This window comes from Eubalaena glacialis, chromosome 19, assembly GCF_028564815.1.
Source record: "Eubalaena glacialis isolate mEubGla1 chromosome 19, mEubGla1.1.hap2.+ XY, whole genome shotgun sequence".
In the NCBI taxonomy this organism is placed as follows: domain Eukaryota; kingdom Metazoa; phylum Chordata; class Mammalia; order Artiodactyla; family Balaenidae; genus Eubalaena; species Eubalaena glacialis.
In genome coordinates, this window is record NC_083734.1 from 40,221,264 (window position 1) to 40,246,478 (window position 25,215).

Here is a 25,215-nt window from a genome sequence, read left to right on the forward strand (position 1 = left end):
CCATTAAATGTAACTATTTATACATATTTTGCTTCAAAAAATACTGCAGAGCCTGCAAGGGGAGTTACATAATATATGCTACACACTCTGTACTTCTTTTCTAAAATCCAAAAAATTCTAAATTCCAAAACACATTTGGTCTCTAGGATTTCTAATAAGGGACTGTGAGTCCCTAGTTCTTTTCTTTTCTATGTCCAAAGGACAATTTAAAGGCATTAGAGGGACTTGCCTGGTGGCGCAGTGGTTAAGAATCCACCTGCCAATGCAGGGGCCGTGGGTTCGATCCCTGGTCCGGGAAGATTCCACATGCCGCGTAGCAAGTAAGTCCGTGCACCACAACTACTGAGCCTGCGCTCTAGAGCCCACGAGCCACAACTACTGAGCCCACGTGCCACAACTACTGAAGCCTGCGCGCCTAGAGCCTGTGATCCACAACAAGAGAAGCCCGCGCACCGCAACGAAGAGTAGTCCCCTGCTCGCCGCAACTAGAGAAAGCCCGCGCATAGCAATGAAGACCCGATGCAGCCAAAAATAAATAAAATAAATAAATTAAAAAAAATAAAGGCATTAGAGATGATGTCATAATATTGAGTTATCAAAATGTTAAAGAACAAATTACATTTTTAGCTAAATTCATTTCTTCAGCTAATCCAGAAATCTGATAATGTTAAATGTCACTAAAAACTGGGATAGTGATATCATCACTTCATTAATTTCACATTTCTTCCCGTGTCCCTAGCCCATTAATTCAAAAATAATTAAGCCCCATAAACCATAAACAATCATGTAAGTGTCACACTGAGGAGATATGTGAACTGTGTATATGATGCTCAGAAATTTGTCCAAAAAGATATATGTCATAAAGTCACTGAGTAATAAAAAGCATACTTAAATTCGACACATTGCAAAGAAAATTCTGAAATCTCATAATAATAATAAATAAAAAGTGAAAAGACAAGCCAAAGCAGCCTGTCTTAGAGAAAGCTTAGTGATCACGTCTGCTATGGTTAGTCCACTGACATGAAGTTACTACGTGACTTCTTGCTAATCAGTTCCAGATAAGTGGGAAATCACTTTGATCTACCTGGTCTGGCAATGTTCTCTAGAGTTCTTTTAGGTGAATATCAAACATGGTAAGCAGCCAGTCAGCAAAATAATTCTTGGTCTGTGGGAGGCTTATGTCCATAATATAAAAGAGAGGGTAAGAGACAGGCCTGATGGTTATCTCTATTGTGAAGCTGACTTGGGTTTCATGTGGGGAGGAAACTAAAGCACCACTGCAGTGGCTGCTAGAAGTCCCCACTGAAAAAACAATAAACATCAACTATAATCAAACGTGTGAAGGTATATTTGATTCTTCACGCTGTTTCAGTCTCTTGGTTGTTAATGAGACAGATTAGCACTTACTTGAACATATGGCAAGTCAGTTGGAAAAATCTGTTTTAGTTTTAATCCTCTAATATACTTTTTACTTTTAAAAAAATCTTTAAGTAAAAATAATCTTATCTCAGAATGAAATAGTCCATGACAGGTTTCATGAAGAGAAAAATCTGTAGTTTTCTATGGGGTGGGGGAGGGAGATTTTAAAAGAATCAGAGCTATCAATATATTTTATATTATTTTGGCTATTAATGTCAGTAATCATTCATTGTAAGGTAAAATATAATATAGACAGCATATTGAAAAAGATTTTCTTAAGCCTGATTGTGTTAGCTATCAACTTGAATTTTTTTTTTTTTAACTTGAATTTCTTACAAGTTATCATTCTAGAAAGAGAGTTTTGGTTTATAAGGATGGGTTTATTAGTCTCCAAGTCTATTGTAAGCATCAAGCATCTGCTTTTACAGTTTTTTTAATAAAAAATTTAAAAAAAAAGGATTAATTTTCAGAAGGTTTACATATTACTTCAAGAATCATTCACAGACTATTCTTTACCATATATCAAATATTATGGTAATAATTTTCCCTGTCAATCAAAGATAAGTGCTTCTCATTATTGAAAAGGTTTGCCTTTTATGGCATACTGCACCTTTAAGCATAATACAGAATGCACAGTTATCAGCTCTCACAAGGGATACCATTTCTGTGCAACAATACCAAGATCCCAGTTGGCTGACAAGTTAGGAAATGTATATAAACACCACGTGGTGACCCACTTTTCTTATGTCCTTTGTATTGCTGGGACTTAGCCTTTTTCTTCTGTTTTGATGAACCTGATTGGCTTTCTCTTGATGCTGAAAAATAAAAGAGAAAATTGATACCAAATAATTGCTTACAACTCTAGATACAACTTAGATGAACTATCTTCACCAAAACCATGACGTTTATACAAGTACGTGATGCTTTGAAAATAAGGGTACTTGTTCCTGCAAAACCATGAAGCTCAATACCAGACAGATTCCATTATTTATTCAATAAGCACTTATTATATATCAATAAATTTTAGCCTGTAACTTTAAACTCATTAAAGGAAGTCTAGCTTAATTTGGTGAGTGCTCTTAATGTTGTGTTTCTATAGTCATTAAGCAACTGACTATTGAATTCACACTGCCATGGTACACATGGTCTGATTCTGTGATATTGTTGTTGAGTCTTAAGATCTTACCTGGCAACCAATCAGACATAGGTATATTCTTGTCCTGTGAGCTCACAAGATGATTTATGTGACATAGTCCTCGGAGAATTGCTGATTTTTACAAAAGGACACCTTTTCTGTATACCAACTTACACTGTGATGCTGGAGGCTGTAGTTGATATCCAGTTAATTGACACCACCCTACAGGATAGAGGTCAGGGGACTCACAGTCTACCCACTGATCATATTCTTCTTCCCATCCATCAAAATGTATCCTCAAGAGACGATGAATAATTCGAGTTACTGTGGCTACGCATATTAATCGTGGCTCCATGAGATCTACTGCTTCTAATTTCATTCCTACACGAAATCCGTGATTTGGAACATCCTAACATGGAGAAGCAAAATATTAACACTGGTAAAAAGAAGAATGTGTAACTCTACTAACACTAAGAAAGACAAAAGAGAAGTAACATAACCAATTAACAATTTAGACCAAAAAAATCCCAAATAATTAATTACTGAAACATATGAAGGTGAAGCATATAAGAACTAGTTAGGAAATGTATTCATTCCTATTTTACTCAGATTAAAAATGAAACAAAGTTTGGAAACAAGCTTCAATGCCTATGTAAAGGAAATAATACATTGTTTTACTAATATATATTTGTTTATATTAATCTCCACTAAGAAATTCTAACATAAGGCAAAGACATTTAGATCAACAATGATTTGCATTTGTGAAGCATCAAAAAAAATCCACATAAGTATTATGCTATCTTTTAAATTTACCTTATTAAATAGTTTTACTGGTGCTGCAATGGAGCCAGTTTCCCTGAGGTAGTCAAACCATTTAAAAGGAAGTTTTGTGTAACCTGAAAAACACAACTGGTTTAACTAGGAGTTCACCTAAAATTAGTGTAATATTAAAGTGTAGACATAAAGTAATTCAGCGCACGCTACAATCTCAAGTGCTAATGCTGTACAGTACAATAGTTCCTCCCTGTTATACGGATTTTCTTCTTTTTCTAGGCAGAAACAGGTGCGCCCATTTATTCTAATGCCAAAGTAACTCTCCTCTCCTCAGTGTATAAGAACTACAGACTTTTGTTTTTCAATCCTGGGCTTAGAACAGTCTAATATTTAATATTTTTTCAGTAATATTTTTCTTTCTTTGTAAGAAAGAACACTGGCTGGGCAAATAATATTTTTATAGTCTTCTGTTTTGGCTTTTCTCCTTCTTAAGAGAAAAATCCAAGGCTCAGATATTGAAATTAGGAAAGTCACTGGTTAAGCCATATGAGCTATTTAAGGGTATGTAATCTTTTAAAAAGTCACATGGTAATCGTTTTTATCTTTTAATTTTTTTTGGCCACACCACTTGGCTTGTGGGATCTTACTTCCCCCACCAGGGATCGAACCAGGGCCTCGGCAGTGAAAGCCCCGAGTCCTAACCACTGGACCGCCAGGGAATCCCCTCATATGGTAATCTAAAGATGAAAACTTGCTTTCTCTCAAAGGCTGAAGTATCTATTTTTTTAAAAAGTTCATGTATGCAGTAGCTCTTTGAGCCTACATCAACATCTCAACAGGGCTTGAGAATACCAATTCTTATTATAAAATGTACAGATGCTTAGGGAAAATTCTACACCAATGTCATTTATTAAAGCTACCTAGGATACAGTTACTTATGTTTTCAGAGCACCCCCCAGCTCTTGTTATGTACGCATGTTTATATATACATATACACACATACTATATTTTCATACAGCAAGAAATCTAGGGCTGTGGTAAATGTTGTAAACAGGTACCATGTAAAAGGAGAGCAAGGATGAAAACCCAGTGTATATATTAGGAAGAAGTACCTCTGGGTGGAGTAAGTTCAATCATGTTAATTTCACAGAAACCAACAGGGAAGATAGAAGGGGAGGTTGCATGATAACAGAACCAGTCAGATCCATCTGCTGCTTCTGAGCCATCGATCCCAATCATCAGGAATCCATCAGCCAGCACCTTTTAAATTAACAGAATTCCAAGTATTTTAAATTAGGTAACCACAATGTTCACTGCAGCACTATTTACAATAGCCAGGACATGGAAGCAACCTAAATGTCCACTGACAGTTGAATGGATAAAGAAGTTGTGGCACATATATACAATGGAATATAACTCAGCCACAAAAAGGAACAAAACTGAGTTATTTGTAGTGAGGTGGATGGACCTAGAGTCTGTCATACATAATGAAGTAAGTCAGAGAGAGGAAAACAAATACCGGATGCTAATGCACATATATGGAAAAAAATGGTACTGATGAACCTAGTGGCAGGGCAGGAATAAAGATGCAGACGTAGAGAACGGACTTCAGGACATGGAGGTGGGGGGAAGGGGAAGCTGGGACAAAGTGAGAGAGTAGCAGTGACATATATACACTACCAAATGTAAAATGGATGGCTAGTGGGAAGCACAGGGAGATCAGCTCGATGCTTTGTGACCACCTAGAGGGGTGGGATAGGGAGGGTGGGAGGGAGGCTCAAGAGGGAGGGGATATGGGGATATATGTATACATATAGCTGAGTCACTTTGTTGTACAGCAGAAACACAACATTGTAAAGCAATTATACTCCAATAAAGATGTAAAAAAAAAATTAGGTACCACTATTTTAAAAATGATCCTTTAAGTGACATTCTAAAAGAAAGGAAAATCTATTACATAAAGATCTCTTAAAAGTGAAAAATGTTTATTTAATTATCTTAAATAACTGAAATTATAATGAAAAAAATCTGTGTAAGTTCTAGTGTGTTCCAGAAATAACAGCATGGTTACATAGAAGTGATTTCAGAGGTCTAGGGAAAACAGTACCTCTGCCAATGGCCAAGGCTGTCTGCTGCTGTGGCACGATGAAAGTGGGCTGAGTGCTCTTTTACGATTTAACTATGTAGTCTCAGCTAAGCTTTAAATCTTACTCAGTAATAACTTTATTTCCTTCTGATTTATCACATAGAGAAGTTTTTCTAAACCTTTTCCACCTTCCTCAAGCTCCAACTTTACCTCTCATGCTCTGGATGATCGTGCTCCTTTATCACAGAAACTACGTGAGGGGCCTCACAGTCCATCCTTTGCACCTCAAATCGTTGTAAGTAGTAGTCCTTTGCCCCTCAAGACAAACTTCTCCATCTTGACCCATTGTCACTGGTACCTTGCTCCTAAAACACCATCTCTTATACTCTAATGTCTCCCAATTCCCATTACATTAAAAATATTTTATTTTGAAACAGTTCACACTTACAGAAAAGATACAAGAATAGTACAATGAATTCCTATATGCTCTTCACCCAGAGACTCAATTCAAGTTATATACTATGTAACTCCTTGAAGTCTGACTTCTGTCCTGACCCTACTAAACTGCTAAACTCACCGATGACCTCCTAGTTTGTCAAATCCAGTGCCTTTTTTCCAACACTTCAGCCTCCCTTGCAGTATCCCATACCAGTTGACTACTCAATTTTTTGAAACATTTATTCCCATACTGTCATTACATACAGTCTACTGATCCATCTTCTCACCTCTGTGTTCATTCGTTCACATTATTTTGGTGGCCACCCTTTCACTTCCAACTCTTGTTTCTGATTTTAGCCCTTTTCTTTTGTTTTCATGATGGCATCCACTCTTCAATGGTTGACTTTTATGCCAACAATTTCTCAAGTTTTATCATGAGTTTGTCACCCTCCCAGTGTCTCAGTCCTGCATTTTACCTGCATGCTGAACATATTCTCTGAGACTTAGTACCGGGCATCAAACCAACAACTTCCTTCTCCTGCTCCTTTCAAAGGCAATCAATCACTGGGTCCCCACAGCTCTCCCTAAACATTCAGTCCCTTTATCCTTGCCATTAACTAACTCTCTCTCCATTATGTTGTTTGATATCATTGCTTTCAGCCTTCCTCTATGGACATCTCCCCTCTTACACAGTTAAACTTTCCTTTGGTATGACCTCTGTTCATTCCAGAAACCTTTACCAACTTATCCTGTTCATAAAGAAAACTCAAACAGCCTGACCAAGCATTAAAGACTGCATAATCTAATTCCACATCATCTTTTTGTCTTTGCCTGCAGGTTCCTTTCTCCTAGTTATTTCTACTATATTGGATATGTACACTAACTTTCTCTTCAACCTTAACAGCTCTAAGACCTCTGGAAAGGACTACCTCCACTCACATGGGATTTCTCCCTTTCTAAATACAGCTGACTGGATCAGGGGTTAGTATTCAACCTTCAGAGGACCAGGCCAAAGGCTGGGCTCAGTTGTTTAGATTCTCTCTCAGTAATTAGAATTAACAGACACAGAGATAGTAGTCAAGCCATCGGTTGGAGCTGGCACTGAAAGGTTGTGATACAGACAGGGACAGGGGCTACCATGTGCAGACTGAGTGAGCAGGACACCAACAGAGAAAGAGTGAAAGAAGAGTGGTGCAGACAGAGCACAGGTGGACTAAAGAGGCCCCCGAGAGGTGGAGGATAACACTAAGTTTATGCCTTCCCAGGTCTCATCCCTGTGTCCTTGCATGTCTGTGAGCGTGCCCATTGCAACCTTAGAGTAACTTTCCTAGAGCCCACTTGAGCGGGTTTCTGTTCCTTATAAACAAAAAGCCTGGTCCAGAATATTCAAAGCAACTTGTTTGATGTGTACTGTGTGTGAACCACTCTCCATTTCCTAAATGTGGCCTGTACTTTCCACTCTTGATGCTTTTGTGCATATTCACTTTCCATGGCACAATTTCCTCCTGCATCTCTGCTTGGCAGAGTTTTTCCCATCCTTTGAGACAAAGTTTTCAAATGTCCTCTCTTCCATAAAGCTTTCCCTGATTCCTCTGAGAAGATGTGACCTCTTCTTTATTTGAATTCCAACAGTACTTGTACCTTTCTTAGATCATAGTTGATCTTGTATGTTAAACTTATTTTCATACATCTTATCTTGTTCTACAAGACTGTAAGCTTCTTAAAGTCCAAACCAAACCTAGCATGGCAAGAATTCATAAAGTATTTTCTGAGTGAAGCTGGGTATTCTACTCGCTGGACACTTATTTTCCTTTCACATAGAGTATGGCACAATGGCGCTGGTTCCCAAACCTGGCTGCTTTTCAGAATTACCGAGAGAACTTTTTATTTTCTTTCTTTTTTAAACAAATACAGATATCTGGGCAATAATTCTTGTGATTCTGATTGAGTAGGTCTGGAGTAGGTCATGGAAATCTATGTTTTAAATAGTACCAGGTGGTTTGGATCACTAGTCAGGTGAAGAAGAAGAACAAGGGTTTGGAGCCTGTCTGGTCTAGCTGTGTGACCTGAACACAAGTGTTTGGGACATGGCAGCCATCACAACTGTTTTTAATTCTTCTGGCTTAAGGCTTAAAACTGTGTTGAAATGCAAATCACAATTTAGTTACACCTTTATGTAAGCAGATTCTGGATCAATGGTTCTTAACCTTGGTTGTACCTGAGAATCACCTGGGGACTTAAAAAACAAAAACAAAAACAACCAATGCTAGGGCCCCAAACCAGACTGATTAAATCAGAATGGGGGTGCGGGGTCGGGGAAGAGGCCTAGTCAATGGTATTTTTTTTTTGTTCCCCACGAGATTCTGATGCCTACTGAGAATTGAGAATCACTCTTCTACATATTTTTATAAAAAAAGTTTCAGAAAAAAAAAAAAAAAACAGTTTCAGAAGAGAAGAAAAAAGAGAAAAGAAGAAGTAAAGTACTACTAAAATGGAAAAAAAAAAGCACACAAAGGAAACGTAGGAAACTGAAGATAAACTTGGCCTTGTTACAAATTCTGTGCTGGACAAGCTTTGACCAGGAAGTAAGTTAAATAAATATTCCTCCTCTAACTTAAGGATATACTTCCATAAAATAAAGGTAGCAGACTCAAGATAACAATCTTGACAACAAGATATATAAAAAGAAAAGCTCCTAAGAGAATTCAAATTTATTTTGAAATTACTAGTAACGTTCTCCCCAGTGAAGATGCAGATGCACACATTTTATTGCAAAATGAATATGTTAGGGGCCTCCTTCTCCTATTACCTTAAACCTAGTTCCTATAACTGCATTTCTATATTTTAAAACCTATTTTCTTACCTTTCTAATAGTCGCAACACATATTGTGGAAAGATTTAATGGGTCTATAGCTTCCAATTTCATTCCTTCCTTGAACCATTCCCCACTCTGGTCTACTTCTTTTACCTAAAGAATTACATGAAAGTACATCTACTGTCACAAATGTTATCAGTTAATAATTAAAATAATACCAAGTTGAAATAGTTTACCAGATGAAAATACCAAGTGTCTTCTCCTACCTACCTAATATTATAACTCAAACTTCCATTAGGGAATAGAGAGAATTCAGGCGAATAGAACTGAAGAATGATTATAATCAACAGTTGTGACATATATGGATGACAAGGTCTTAATCCTTTTAGGTTGAACATATGTAATTATGATTTCCATAATATTAGGAAAAAACCCACAACCCTCTTTCAAACCTAATTTACAAATGAGGGTTCTTATAAAAACTTCTTACCTTAGCAAATAAATGTGGTGGTGTATCAAAATGTCCATCCTGTTTCTTTGTAATATCTACAAGGAAAAGTTACATACTAATCTGTCAGCATTTGTGAGAAGACCAAAAACCACGTTTCTTTGAAGGTTTCAAACTCACAAGGTATGTATACTCTAAAACATGGCAAAAATACATGCCTTCTACATTTATGGCGAATAATATTCTTTAAAAGTCTTTCTCTCTTTAGAGTACATGTGCTGTTAAATACATTCAGCCAATCAGAATGCTGGAAATTCCCTAGTTAGGGAATTACAACTTTAGAAAGTACGTTTTAATGTGTTTAGTATTAAGTCTAACCACATTTAATTTCACTATTTCAACCAAAATTGAATGGAAAGGGAAAGGTTATCTTTAGTTCTTTCAAACAGGCTGGATAAAAAAGTGTAAGAAAACAAATGTAGTTGTGACCAAAAGTGCATTATTTTTTACTTGAGCACAAGTGGAAGGAATATAAAGGAATTGTTAGGACATTAATATCCTGGTGTGAAACTTTCCTAATTAAGGTAGAATAAGCAGCCCCGGCAACTATTTTTGATCTATGCTATTCTGCAGAGAAAAATAACCAAGTAGTACAATTTAGCCTCAATGATATTTTCAACAGGAGTTCTTGTGACAGGTGCTTACCAGATCTTTTGAATCGATGGCCTATGCTTCGAGACCAACCGATATGATGGATTAATGGGCTGTGCATATGGCACCAGAAGTCATCTGTTCTATCTTCACTCTCTTCATACACTAGTCTTAATCTTCCTCCAATTACACTTTCCACCACTGCCACTCGTGTTCGACACAAATGCCTCTTGTCAACCACTTCTACTCTCATGCAAGGTTTGAAAGGATACTGCATGCTCTCTGAAACCTTGAAACAAAAGCAGAACTGTTGGGAATTCATGACAAAGGTCTACAAATAATTTTAGTATCGTACTATAAAAATACCGAGTGCACTCGATAGTTAACATAGGTCATCTGACTCACTAATTGAAACAATTCCTTAAAAAACTTCGAAGTTACTCCATTTTTTAGAGTTCTCATTTGCCACTTCAGTCCTTTCTAAGATCCTGCGCCTTTACCTTTTGTGAGAAATCGGGAGGAAGTGTTTTGGCACCAGTAAGTCGTTTCACTAGAAAAGCTTTCCAGTTTGTATACTTATGCTGAATAGCTAAAACAAAAGAAATAACCAGTTACACTTTAGCAAAGAATAGAATTGCTTCATAAGCTGTTAAAAAAAAAAAAAGTAACAAATTTCCCTGCAATTAAAGTTCTCAAGAAGAGTAACAAAAATAGGGAAAATGAGCATGTCTTACTAGCAAATAAGTTACTTGAAACCAAAAAATATTATTTTAATTTCTATGTCACTTTAATGTTACTAAGTATAAAACTGCATTAAAGTGCAAATACTTACGCTACAGTAAGGGTAAAGAAGCTACTCACTTCTAGGAGGGACAAGAGGTTTTCCACTGGCTGCACACCAACCAACTGGATGGATATCAGAACCACATATATTGCACCAGAAGTCCAGACCAGAGTCATTTTCAAATCCTTCATATCTTAAAAGGGCATTGTAGCCTGAAACCAACAAAGCAATTGCCGCATAATAAGAAAACCAAATGAAATAAAACAGGATATAACTGCTGGTAGTGGCTGTCAAATGTCAGTGAGCATCTGAAACAGGTTCATGTGCAGGGCTTGTGAACAGACAGATAGCTGGGCCCCACACCCCAGAGATCCAGATTTAGTAGATCTTGGGTGAGCCTGAGAATCTGCATTTATAACAAGTTCCCAGAGGCTGCTGTCACTAATGGTATAGATGAAACTTTGAGAACTATCTGAACAATGTAATTAGTTTAACTGTTTTCAGAGCATGGCCTACTCCTCTGAATATATTTCAACTTGACCCATAGTTTCTTAAATTCTAGAAAAGAAATTCTCAGTGAAAAGAGGGGTGGGAAAGTTCTATTAGAATGTGTAGTTTTGGAAATAAAGAAGACTGTGGTAAGTTAGTATAATCTTGTTAAGTCACAGAAATCCAGTTAAAGTACATTTCAAAGAAACTGCTTTATCCAAGTGATCAGGTGACCAAATTATTTTTGGATAATTTGGATGTGGCTCCTTTAAGAGCCTAAACTTTTCTGTCTTGTTTATTTGGAAATAAGATTTGAAAATGCGAGGTAAAAAAGTTCAATAAACACAAATAAAAGTATGTGAAGTCACTTAAAATCTGTATGTACTAAACAAATCGGAAGAATTATTTCCTGAAAAGAACAAATAGTATATGATATATATTGTTTATAATTTAATAAACCTTGTATTGATAATAGATTAAGGTTTAATTTAAGGCCTTGAGTGGAATAAAAAAGGCCCAATAAAGTTGTATTTCAGGCTGGGAGCTAAGTTCAGTCAGCATTTTCATGTGTTAATATTTATGATGAAAACTTATAGCAGTAAACTTTTAGTTTTAAAATTCAATAATTCACAGAACAACTCATGACTTTGCTAACTGTTGCTGATTCTGGGTTCATGATCAATATCAGGCTCATTTCTAAAATGTCATTAAAGGGGCTTAAAATGAGATATAAGTTGCAATTAGATAAAACAGAAATGTAAAACCAGATGGAAGATAGAAATAATTCTTGGATATTAAATACATTGATCTTTAGAGCCATTTAAATGCAACTGATTTAAACATCAAGCAAAAAAATATATACTGCTGTTTTCAATTAAGGTGTAGAGAATAATACAAGCATTTAGAGAATGCTTATACAGCTGGGGAAATGTTTCAAGGAAAAGGTGGGAACTGAACTGGGTTAAATACGGTAAGTGAGAGAGTGAGAGTGAGTAAAGGCATGGAGGTGACACAGAACATGCTGTATGAGAGAGGAGGAAAACTAATCTCACCAGAACAGATCATTTATGTTGGGGAACAATAAAAAATCTGGCCAGTGGTGTATGGTGAAACTCATCAATAGCTGTAAATGCTGACCATCCTGATCCTTTAAGGACAAAGAAGCCATTAAAGACAGAAAAATGGAATTGAGATAATTTTTAGGTAAATTAAGTCTATCAGCAGTACATAGGGAGCAATACGCAGGGTGTCTGGGGGAGAATGGCTGGAGATAAGCCTAGAAAGAGTAGGAGGAGTAAGATACCTCGTCCAGTAATCTCAGGACAACTTTTATCATCTGAGTGGCTGCTCCCCCTCTGAAGTACTACAGTGTCCTACTACACCACTCACTAAGCACCTTGTGTTAAAATGTATTCAATATTTAGCAGATGTGAGCTCGCTGAAAAAACCAAATCTTATACATCTGCATGTCACCTGGCCACGGTGTCTAACACAGCAGACACCTAATGCATTTACTTCATGAGCAACAATGTAATAAGGGCTGGGGTACTTGGAAGAGGTGGGAATGAAGGAAAAAGTAGTATGCAAAATAGATGAAATTTTCATCACTAGTTTACTTCTCATATTATGGACCATATCACTTTTTTTTAGTACTTCGACTTTTTTGTTACTTTCCAAAGCATCTCCCTCTATCAGGGGTTGGTAAACTATATATGGCCCACAGATCTGGCCTACTGCCTGATGTTTTTTAGTTTGCCATCTAAGAATGGTTTTTACATTTTTAAATAGCTGAAAAAAAAATCAGAGATAAAATAATATTTTATGACACGTAACAATAAATAAAGTTTTACTGGAACACAGTCATGCCTATTCATTTATGTACTGCTTCAGCTGCCTCTATGCTATGATGGTAGAGTTAAACGGTTATGACAGAGACTGCATTGCTCACAAAGCTGAAAATATTTACTGTCTGGTCTTTTACAGAAAAAAATTTGCTAACCTCTGCCCTACATCATACTTATTTGGCAATACTTGAAAATTTACAAATATGCTTTCTTATAAGTTAAAAATATAACTGACATTTTTAAAGTAAATTATTACACATGCTTTTCACCTGCTAATTTTACAATCCCAGCAATCCAGAAGACTTTGGTAGGTAGGCTGCAGTCTGTATTGGGAACTTCTACTCTCACATTTTCTGAGATATCACCCCAGCAGGTCCCCATAGGTGCCTGTCATATAAAAATTATTAAATTATCATCTTATTAAATAAAGTCTAAAACACATCATTCAAAATTAAGCACTACTATCAATCATGGAAACATTAAACTAAAAATACCGTTTAATTCATTCATTTTTCTCTAAAAATATAATGGTTATTCCCTGTGTCACAGAATTCTACTTGGAAAAAGCCGATGTCAGGGACAAGCTCAAGATGAAGAGAATTCACATATATTAGAATAGATCCATGTCGAGTTCAAAATTCAATACTGCCCTAAAACAAGACCTGAGCAGCAATTTTTGTAAAATCCAAATTACAAACTTGATAGTAGGTTTCAAAGGAAAAAGCTGATTTAAGAAATTCATTATTTTTAATATGAACTGAATGAATGTACTTTACCTTAACCTCTAATTTTAAAAGATCTGGTCAAAGAGCAGAAAGAAGGATACTTCCAATCAGCAATGTGGTTTCAGTAACATAAACAAAACTTAGTTATCTATATTTTCAACTTCAGTTAAATTCATAGAATAGAAATATAGTCTGCTACAACTGACCTGTGGCAAAAGCACCAGATAAAGTTATTAAAAAGGTGGAGTTGAAGAGTTTTTGGAGACTCGTACCACGGTAAATTGTTAAATAATTTATTATTTCAAAATTTCTCACGCAGGAATTAACATAAACAAAGAGAAAACTTCCAGTGTTAGATCTGGTAATAAATAGCCTCCACACAAATGGTTAAGATGGGGACTCAGAAAACCTATTAAATGAATACCATGAAGGGATTTTCCAAAATTTAATATGTTGCCAAATTACAATTTCCATTATATTTTAATCCTTAAATTTGAGGCAGTTTACAATTATTTGGAATTTAGCAATGGTTAACTAAACCAAATAAATGAATATAGGAATTTAAATGCTGATAATACCAAACAGTTTCTGCGGTCCTTGATAATCAGTTCCTCGTTAAATACAATTTAGCACCTTGATCACGGAAAAAAGGATTAGGTAAGGTTATAAAAGACCTGATAATATGAACAAATCAGGAAAAGACAAAATAGCTTCAAAGCTAAAAGATGACTAAACAAAGATATCCAAGAGTCACACAAACTAGTCCATCTGAACACTGGGCAAATGTCTTCCATGCAAGGCTGCTCATACTGGGGTGGATGCTAACCCAACAGCATTAGCTTAAAACAGTACTCAACCCTTATGCTCTCAATAGTTTAAGGAATTTCTGAAGGAGAGGAAGAAAATGTCAAACAACACTGAACTAGGGTAAGTCTAGAAACCAAACACAGAATCAACTTATGGCTATTTTTTAAAGTAGCAAGCAATGAATATACTTCTATCACTTGGAGACAGTGGCCTATCTCAACTATTTGTAATTCTGGAAGGATACACATAACTATCTTCCTGAGCTGTGCAAAAAAATAATACATCGATTATGACTACCTCTTTTTGCTTTTTTTAAATTGAAAGAATGGACTCTTCAGGTTCTGCTATCTCCCCCTATATCATTCTAGACTGTAGGGCCATCCCTATTGCCAGCAGATATGATTAGAAAAGGAGAGGCTGGAAAGAAGATAGGTAACAGATTAAGCTACCATATATTAACACAAAGACCATGTGCTAATTTCTGTGAGGATGAACCAATTAGAGCAGACAGATGCAGTGAAATGTATGCATTAAATTAAGGTAGGATACCCATTCCTCTTTGTTTGGCTGCCAAATCTTCTGGAATGGGCTTTATTTTTCACTGAGAAGGAAGACGCATGGTTATGCTAACAAGTTGTGTGTTAGGTGGGCACACTGCTAAATGAATTTGGCATACAGGACTGACTCCCTTTTGAGCTAGATGTGACAATGTCATACTGACTTTTTTCTTTAAGTCTTAACAATTGTTTGGAGAAAATAACTTCTGGTCACATTTTACTAAAGAGAATGTGTCAATATGCTCACTTAGAAAATAAAGTTAATGCTCACTTTAGTGGGGGATGTTATGTTTTGCTCCCTACAGTCTGGATTGGTATAGGAGAAAGTAGCAGAAAGTGACATTTGTTCTTGCCTGTAAGGTTGTGGTTCTGCTAGGCCCTCTTAAACCAATCCATATGGTTCACTCTAAGAAAAAAAATGAAGAAACAAAAACAAAAACAAAAAAGAGCACCATAGTCATCGCATAGCATGTGCTCAATGTGTTGAAATAATAAAGTCATTTCATAGATATATCTGCCCTTTTGTTTAAAATGAATATTCTTAAGTGTGGAAGACTAAATGACCCAGGGCTTGAGAGCCATCTTCATCCAAGTCATCTGTCTTCTCTTGCTGGCAGGAGGGATACCTCTGAAAGTCTGGATTGGCATAGCATGAACTAGCAGAACCATAATTTACAGGTAACAACAAATTTACCTTCCAGACTCAGGACGAGAGGTCCACCTCAGGCTCCTCCCAAACCAGGAAGATCTGCTTCACCACTTCCTGCTCCAGGGCCACTCGTGAGGGCTATCTGGGAGCGACTCTCCTTCCCTGCAAGGTACGCTGTCATCAGGTCCTGCAGGACATGGCCAAATCCAAATGTTGAGGGCTCCCCAACACAAATGTATGATAACCTCCACCTGACTGTCTATCTGTAAGAAAGTAATTGGGTGGGATTCTTACTTTTCTGTGCTTTAAGAATATTCCCAGATAGTCCAACAGCTCAGATGGCTAGTATTTAGACTCTCGGAGGGCTGACACACTGTACGTGTGATGCTTTATGGGAGAAATACAGATTTCCCTCCATAGAGCTGACAACCTACAACTTTTGATAATCACAATCTTCAGCAGTGACAAAGAATTTAAGTGGGCAGAAGTTAGCCTTCAAGTTGCACGTAGGTAACTATTATTGATCCTAATAATGATATGGCAAATATACAAAAAGCCACCATTAAAATACTTTGACTAATAGGCATTATGATGACTAAAATGAACCTAGTAGAGAAAGACAGACTATTATTTGGCCAAAAAGGGGAGAAAACATTATAGGAAATTAACTAGAAAGAAATTAGAACTCCTAAGTATTATTTGCTAGAATTGATAGGAAGTAGAAACAGAAAAAAAAAATTGTTCCCTCTTTCCCCAGAAAGTCCACTCACCTTTTGATTTGATAACAGAATCTATTGGGTTGGCCAAAAAGTTCATTCAGTTTTTCCATAAGATGGCTCTAGTAGCCCTTAGTTGTCTTTAACTTCATTTGAAACAATTTTGTTAGACTGTATTGTGACAGCTGTTGTATCAGTGTGCACTTAAAAAAAAAAACTTATCAAAACTGGTGAATTTTTGTGTAGCCATTTTAATACTGAAGATGGAAGAAAAAAAGCAAAATTTTCAGCATATCATGCTTTATTATTTCAAGAAAGGTAAAAACGCAACAAAAATGCAAAAAAAGATTTGTGCAGTGTATGGAGAAGGTGCTGTGACTGATGGAACGTGTCAGTGGTTTGCGAAGTTTTGTGTTGGAGATTTCTTGCTGGATGATGCTCCACGGTCAGGTAGACCAGTTGAAGTTGACAGCGATCAAACTGAGACATTAATTGAGAACAATCAACGTTATACCACGCGGGAGATAGTCAACATACTCAAAATATCCAAAACAAGCACTGAAAATCATTTGCACCAGCTTGGTTATGTTAATCGCTTTGGTGTTTGGGTTCCACGTAAGTTAAGTGGAAAAAACCTTCTTAACCGTATTTCCGCATGGGATTCTCTACTGAAACGTAATGAAAACGTTACATTTTTAAAACAAATTGTGATGGGTGATGAAAAGTGGATACTGTACAATAATGTGGAATGGAAGAGATCGTGGGGCAAGCGAAATGAACCACCACCAACCACACCAAAGGCCGGTCTTCATCCGGAGAAGGTGATGCCGTGTACATGGTGGGATTGGAAGGGAGTCCTCTATTATGAGCTCCTTCCGGAAAGCCAAAAGGTTAATTCCAACAAGTACTGCTCCCAATTAGACCAACTGGAAGCAGCACTTTGCATCGGCAAAGCGTCCGGAATTAGTCAACAGAAAATGCATAATCTTCCATCAGGATAATGCAAGACCACGTGTTTCTTTGATGACCAGGCAAAAAATGTTACAGCTTGGCTGGGAAGTTCTGATTCATCCGCTGTATTCACCAGACATTGCACCTTTGGATTTCTACTTACTTCGCTCTTTACAAAATTCTCTTAATGGAAAAAATTTCAATTCCCTGGAAGACTAAAAGGTAGCTGGAACAGTTCTTTGCTCAAAAAGATAAAGCTTTGGGAAGATGGAATTATGAAGTTGCCTGAAAAAATGGCAGAAGGTAGTGGAACAAAACAGTGAATACGTTGTTCAATAAAGTTCTTGGTGAAAATGAAAAATGTGTCTTCTTATTTTTACTTAAAAACCGAAGGAACTTTTTGGTCATCCCAATACTTTTTGGAGTGGTGCTAACAGGGGGATAGGGAGTACAAGGAAAGTTCAAAAGTAAAATGGGATGCTTGGGGTGAAAGTAAGATTAAGAATGAGGGAATGCTAGTGTATGTAAAAAGAGACAGGAAGCAGTGGTTACTAATTTGAAAGGCATAAAACAGCCCATAACTTAAAAAAAACGTATCAAATGAAAATAATCTAGATTATTTAGGTCTTCCTTAAAACAGGTGATTTTTATTACATCAGAGTCCACTGCTTTCCTGCAGAGAATCTATTTTGTGGCAACACTCATAATAGCTAAACTGGATGGAGTACTAACAAGTACCAGAAACGAATTTAAGTTTTATTTCCATTAGAAAGAAGTTTTGCAATCTAGGATGACATACTGAAGATTCCAACTTTAGTTAAAATGGATGTGAAATCACATTTATTTTCAATTTTCAATGGAGTTACGTATGCATGGTTAAGGCTAGGGAAAAAAACAAAGAATAATTTTATTTGAAAGAGATTATTTTAGTAATAAATACAGACCTGAGAAATAAATCATGAGTTTTACTATAAGCTACTGTTACCGCACATACGCAAACAAAAAGGCTTTTGTTTTTGTCCTTAAAATCCAAAAATATACTTGTAATATGTGTTGCAAAGAAATATGGATAACCTTATCCCCTTCAAAACAGCTGGCATACAGGTCTGGTACCAAAGAGAGGATTAGAAAACATCATGTAAGCAATACAAGGTGATACCTGTGGAGGAAGGATGAAATAGTAAACTCAGCTTTAAAGTTATGGCACGCATGTGTGCAAAGGACCTTTTTAAAAAATACCTAACTACAACTATTTTCAAGGGAGAAAAAAGTAGAATGATTACATTTCTGGTTTTGGCAATGACAGTATCAACAAGACACCAGAGTATATAGCCAGGTACCAAACAAAAGAAATCTGAAGTCTGTAAATACATAACTAAAGGAATATGATTTTAGCTTTTTATGATTCATGTACATTTGATATTAGCACATTTTGGCCTGTGCTGTAATGCTTAGGAAAGACATATTCTATTTGATTTTTTTTTTTGGCCATGCCACGTGGCTTGTGGGATCTCAGTTCTCTGACCAGGGATTGAACCCCGGGCCAAGGCAGTGAAAGCCCGGAATTCTAATCACTAGGCCACCATGGAACTCTCTGTACTTGATTTTATAAGGCAAATAATGGGGAACAGGAGTGCCTCTATTTAAAAGACTATAATATTAAAAAAATTAAGAATGCTTTAAAGCTAAATGTTCTGCATACACAGAACAACTCTCCTGGGTTCAAACATAAATTGTCAATAGGAGAAAACAGTCTGTGAATTTCATTAACGTAGAGAACCTAACTGGCATGTGATACTGCAGTAGTATTTTGGAGATTGTTCCACAGTTAGTAAAGATAAGGCTAAAAGCTACTTTTAGAAGCTGTGAAATAAAAAAATGTATGTATTAGTCTCTGGCCCTGCTCCTGGCACAGAGGTCTTAATAGCCTTTGTAATTTTCTAAGTGATAAGAGTACTAGAGGTATCTTTTGTTTTAATATTTGATCTTTGACCCTAATTCCAAGACACAGACCTCCTAAATCCTTTGGAATTTCTTGGGTGATAAGAGTATCTTTTGTTCTAATGAGGCAACTCTTTGTGGGCCCCTAGATAGCTTCAGGATGGGAGCTGGTCACCACATAGATCAAACTATGATTAGAGGGCTTCCTTGGTGGCACAGTGGTTAAGAATCCGCCTGCCAATGCAAGGGACACGGGTTCAAGCCCTGGTCTGGGAAGATCCCACATGCCTCGGAGCAACTAAGCCCGTGCGCCACAACTACTGAGCCTGCGCTCTAGAGCCCACGAGCCACAACTACTGAAGCCCGCGCGCCTAGAGCCCGTGCTCCGCAACAAGAGAAGCCCCCGCTCGCCACAACTAGAGAAAGCCTGCACACAGCAACAAAGACACAATGCAGCCAAAAATAAAAATAAATAAAATAAATAAATTTATTAAAAAAAAAACAAAACTATGATTAGAAGCTTGGAACTTTCAGCCCCATCACCCATCCTCCAGGAAAGGGAGAGGGGTTAGAGATTGAGTTAATGACCCATTATGCCTATGTGATGAAGCCTCCATAAAAATCCCAATACACAGGATTTGGAGAGCTTCTGGGTTGGTGGATAAGTAAAGGTGCTAGGGGAGTGGTACACCTCGGAGGGCATGGAAACTCTGTGCCCCTTCTCATATACCTTGCCCTACACATCTCTTCATCTGACTGTTCATCTCTTTTATTATATCCTTAATAATGAAACAGTAAACCTAAGTGTTTCCCTGAATTCTGTGAGCCATTCTAGCAAATTATCAAACCCAAGGAAGGGGCATGGGAACTCTGATTTACAGCTATCTGTCAGAAGTAGAGGTGACAATGTGGGATTTGCAACTGGTGTCTGAAGTGGGGGCAGTCTTGTGGGACTGAGTCCGTAAGTGTGGGATCTGATGCTAACTCCAGACAGACAGTGTCATAATTGAACTAAACTGTAGGACACCCAAGCTGGTGTCAGAGAAATGCCTGATGTGCGGAAACCCACACATCTGGTATCAGCAGCACTGTGTGGTAGAGTTGTGTAGGTAAAGGGGGAGCACAGGAGGGTTTTCCTATAGGGGCTTAATTCAAAACTATGTTAAAAACCGAACAAATAAGAAAAACTGCATGAGAAAAAGCAGGTTAAAGCCCAAAGTTGAAAATTTCAATCCAGCTACTGAAAAATGTAGCAAGAGTTTCTTCATTTATAATAAGAGATGGAGTAGATGAGCTAGATGATTTTTAAGATAACTTACAGCTTTGTGACCATATGATTTAGGATTAATTAAAAATGATATTACCTAACACCTGAAACCAACACAAGATTGTAAATAAACTATACTCCAATAAAAATTTTTTAAAAAATGGTATTAACCTAATTCAGTGGTTTCCAACCTCAGAGACTGCCAAAGAAGGGAAAGCCAAGGGTCAGGGGCCAAGGCTCTAGCCATACCACCCTACTCTTGCCAGACCGATCAGTATAACTTCCCCTTATGCTAGCTATGTTTATTAGGGAATGGGGGAATCGTAATGCTTTAAAAAAAAAAGTCTGAAAACTACCACCTAGATGAAATGAAAGTTGCATCAGATATATAGCAATCATAATATACAGGTTTCTAAGTAGATATATTTAATGACAACTGGGCTCCATTTACACTGATAATTATAAAAAATGTCAAACACTGTTGTAATTGAGTGATTAAGTATAAACCATTATGCACAATTACAGCAATATTCAAAGAGAATATTGTCCTATGATATACTTTGCAGAAACTTCCCAGAAATTTAAAGACAGACCATGGAAAAGAGGAATTCTACTGAAATTCTATGGTTTAAGAACTAATCACTGTCATTTTTAAGTGCTGGAAAATATATTTACCTGGGGTCCCTACTGCAGAAGAGGCTGAGTTACCTTAAAGAAGCAAGGCAGTCAAAGCTGTGACACCACCCCCACCCCCAAATCCTGGTTCAACCAGAACAGCTCTGTTTACATGTACACACTGAATTTTTTTTTTTCTTTTTTTTGGTGGTGCCGGTGCCACGCAATCTAAGTTCCCCAACCAGGGATGGAACCTGGGTCCCAGCAGTGAAAGCGCCGAGTCCTAACCACTGGACTGCTAGGAAATTCCCACAGATTGAATGTGTTAAAAAATTATGTTTGAAAAAAGAATCCCCTAGGAGCAGGGAAAGGCTCCCAACCTGCGCTCAAGTTGGAGACAATGCAGGTGTAGAGTGTGGAGGAAGAGGCCCCACAGATGAATCAGTGTTAAAGCAGGCATCAAGTGTTAGAAGATTAGAAGACTGATGATTCAAGGCAGGACCTTGTGCTTGCAGCTGCTCCTGGCAATAGGTTTTCTAAAGCTAAAGCCAGTAATTCTCCTTGGAGACCCCAAAAACTATCCAAGGGGGAAAACCATGAAGAGTCAACTCTAAAGGACAAAAATCAAGTACAGCACAAAGTCTGACCTCCTAAACCAAATGACTTCAAATAAAAATGCTGGTTAAGGCAACAAAGCAAACTCATTTTGTACTAAAATATACTAAGACATTACCAGTATAAAATGTTTCCTATATGGTAAGGAGAAGGCAGTAAAGGAAGATGAGTGGAGCAGGAAGGCACTGGGAGACAGATACCTTGCTTCTGAATGAGAAACAGGAGGTCCCACAGTATCATTATTAATCATACAGCTAAGGCTAGCTGCTCTATTCTATATGATAGAACACTTTAATCTTAAAAAAGCAAAGTCGAAAAAAATCAATTTCATTATAATAGAGATTTTCTTGCAAAGAACTTTAACATAGTATTACTATTCAAAGATACGGACATGAAATAAAATATTATACTTTTGGGACTTTGAAATGTTATTTTAAAAAATATCCTGACTACTTATATAAAATAGGTGAACATGGCTTATGATATTAAAACCTAAAAAAACAAAATATTAAAATAAAGATAGGAAAAGAGATAAAGGGTACTCAGAAGGAGACAACAGACAAATGTTCCAGGAATCTGGGATGAAAGAGTTATTATAACTGAGAACTTAATCTAATTCTTATCTTCCTAGTACCAAAAAGAACTATCTCAAGAGAGGAGAGTTAAAGACTTGCTTTGTAGTTCTCATGAAAGCTGCTGTTGCCATGTATTTAATATATCTCATAAATGTGACACTACTATCAACACTACAATAAAATATATCAGCTACTGTATACTAAGGTAAAGTATCTAAGATTCCACTTAGGCTGATTCGCATGGTCAGCATGCCACCGACTAAGGGCTTAACACCTGTACTTTTAAGAAAGAAAACTTAGCAAATGAATGAATTTAGCTTTAATTCATATTTCTACCACTGAATTAATATGTTTGGCCTTGATCAACGTCCTTTATTGGACATGAATGAATTAAAATTCATTTGGATTTCCACAGCAAGAACTCAAGCTCAGTTTTGTTCACATGCTATTATTTAACAGTAAAGCTCTAAGTTAACAATATGTTAAGTGTACGCAAAATTTCATTCATTAACTTTCCAAATTCTCTTTCCTTCTTATACATGATCAGTAGCAGACAGAATCTTTAAATATAAATTAAACTTACAGTGAGGTTAAAAAAAGTACTGAAGAGAATTAATCACAGATAACTGAATCAAAAGGAATGAAATCAAAAGGAAAGAATTTATCAATAGATACATTTTAAACATAACTCTCAATTACTTCAGATGTTCTGTGACACTACTTGTTAAAAAGAACATCTCACAAAAGATCATTTCAGCCCACGATACTGTATTACTAATAGTTCCTTCTTTGTTTTTGTGATTTTACATTTGAGACAAAACAAAACTAGAAGATCTTTCCTTTTCTCAATTATTAGGTCAAATCACAAAAATTTAGGTAACATATACGATGGATGGTTTCTATGAGGTTGAACCATATGACTGCCAATATACAACTATTTTTGATACACAAAACCAGCAATTTTATATGGTTCAACTTAATATAAAAATTGGACGAGACTAGTGCCTTTCCCCATTTAAAACAATTTCAACTTGCAATGTCTTTATAGGAACCTTTTACTTATAAAACTTAGAGAAGTTATGTAACTATTCATAGTACTATAATTAATAAAAAAAGAAACATTTCCATTACAACGTATAAAATAAAGACCTTCTAAGGATAAGATGCTTAAATGCTATTGTGCCTTCAGATTTAAACAATGACTAAGCATTTCAATATAAACTGAGAAATTCCATACTCACATGTTTAAAGCAGGTAACTGGAGCTGCTATAAAGCTATTGCTATTGATGTAGTTACCCCAGCTGAAACCTTCCATGGAGACTGCTACTGAAATAAAATAAAGTTAGATATATTACAGTTCTAAAATTTGTAAGAAGGCTATTATTTTAAAATGTGAAATGACACAAATTTAATTTATCACCTCTAAAGAAAGTTTTTTTCTATAAAGACAGAACTTCTCTAAATAAACATGAACTTTAGCATATAACATATTTGCAAACAAATAGCAGTTTAACTCTTCTATACACAACATATGCTCCTTGGGAAGTGAGGCAAGAGCTCTCCAGTTATAAGAAACAAAGAACAGCGGAGAGCAGATACCTTCAGGATAACAAATGCTGTTCTGGCTGCTCTTGTGCTTTATTCCCACGCAGCTGTTACCGTGCACTTCAATGAGATTTCTATCCAGTATCCACCACCTAATAGCACCATAACTTGTGAACACTATTCTATTCTAGAATAATTTACTGAAACCAAAACCACTATCAGGAAGCCCAGTGTCACAATGTGCAAATACAGTACAGAAATAGCTTAGTTAACAGAATCCAAAATTAAAATGTTATTAATTAAAACTAGATGAATCAGTAGCAAATATTTCACCTCCACTACATTCACCCATATTACCTGATTTAGTCTTTGCTTGATTTTGCAAGGTAGCTTGATACTGAGCATATGCAGCTAGTTTAGCAACTAAAGGTTGTTTCTGAAGAACTTTTGCTTTCTTTGTTGGAGGCTTACCCTAAAACAAGAAGAGTTAAGTAAATAGGATTCTTTCTCATTCCCCCACCCCCAAATCTGAAAACTAACTTGATTGCATACTACTCATTCTGCTTAAGTAAACATCGAGGGTTTAGAAAATTATTAAAGCAGAGGAAACATACAAGGAATTTTAACATGAGAAATGTTTTCTGGAGTTCTGCTACAATGTAGATACCTAATATGGGTAGCAGAGCTGGCACAGACTAAAAGAGCAATATGCAAATTAATATGTTAATAAAAAATTATATCCCATAAGATGTTAAAATATAGGCTGTGGTGGATAATTCATTCCTTCTTATACTAGATAAAACCAGTGGTTATTCACTCATGCAGGTTGCCAAGCATTGCTATTCATATAAGAAAAGATAATTTAATGTTTAAAGAGCAAGTGACTGAGGTTTATACCTTTAGCGCTAACGCAAAAGATCAATGACAAAATGATCATGGGCCAAATTCAGTGTGACAAACTGCCATCCATTTGGGTACAGACCATTGCTCAGGATCTTTAGGTACTGTCTATCTGAAATATAGAAATACATCTAAGTGATGTATTTCCTTAATCTGGGGAATTTAAATAATCCTTTCAGTGCTATGCAATGATCACAATAAGGTAAAGAAGAATATGAAAAATGTGATCATTCAAATAAAATATATTACAAAAATCAGTTATGTGATGCCTTTAAAAAGTTGTTTATATGCTACAATAGTAATAACTTAGTCAAATGGTCAAATCTCCAGTCATTTTGTAGGCACTGACGTACATTTACAGAAAGATGATTTTCTTTTTGTATTATGAATTTTTCCAAAAAGTTAGTTGGATTAACCAAATACACTTGGTCAAGGTATCAAATGGGTTGCAATCAAAAATACAAACCA

General features: G+C 36.4%; 1 protein-coding gene across 11 annotated transcripts in view; it reads right to left on the reverse strand.

Annotated features, from left to right (window-relative positions):
- The window catches only part of MBTD1 (mbt domain containing 1), a 68,411-nt gene that overhangs the window by 10,268 nt on the left and 32,928 nt on the right, over window positions 1–25,215 (reverse strand). For 7 of the 11 annotated variants that reach the window (XM_061174974.1, XM_061174967.1, XM_061174972.1 and 4 more), the window contains 12 exons: window positions 24,205–24,319; window positions 23,543–23,628; window positions 13,153–13,270; window positions 10,628–10,762; window positions 10,267–10,355; window positions 9,821–10,055; window positions 9,158–9,213; window positions 8,716–8,820; window positions 4,441–4,588; window positions 3,368–3,450; window positions 2,729–2,963; window positions 2,157–2,234 (listed from right to left, as the gene is read on the reverse strand). In XM_061174974.1, the coding sequence (XP_061030957.1) occupies window positions 2,157–2,234; window positions 2,729–2,963; window positions 3,368–3,450; window positions 4,441–4,588; window positions 8,716–8,820; window positions 9,158–9,213; window positions 9,821–10,055; window positions 10,267–10,355; window positions 10,628–10,762; window positions 13,153–13,270; window positions 23,543–23,628; window positions 24,205–24,319 (1,483 nt within the window). Of the gene's footprint in view, window positions 1–2,156; window positions 2,235–2,728; window positions 2,964–3,367; window positions 3,451–4,440; window positions 4,589–8,715; window positions 8,821–9,157; window positions 9,214–9,820; window positions 10,056–10,266; window positions 10,356–10,627; window positions 10,763–13,152; window positions 13,271–15,666; window positions 15,771–23,542; window positions 23,629–24,204; window positions 24,320–25,215 lie in introns of those variants that run through there. The other 4 variants (XM_061174973.1, XM_061174968.1, XM_061174966.1 and 1 more) reach the window with 2 other exon arrangements.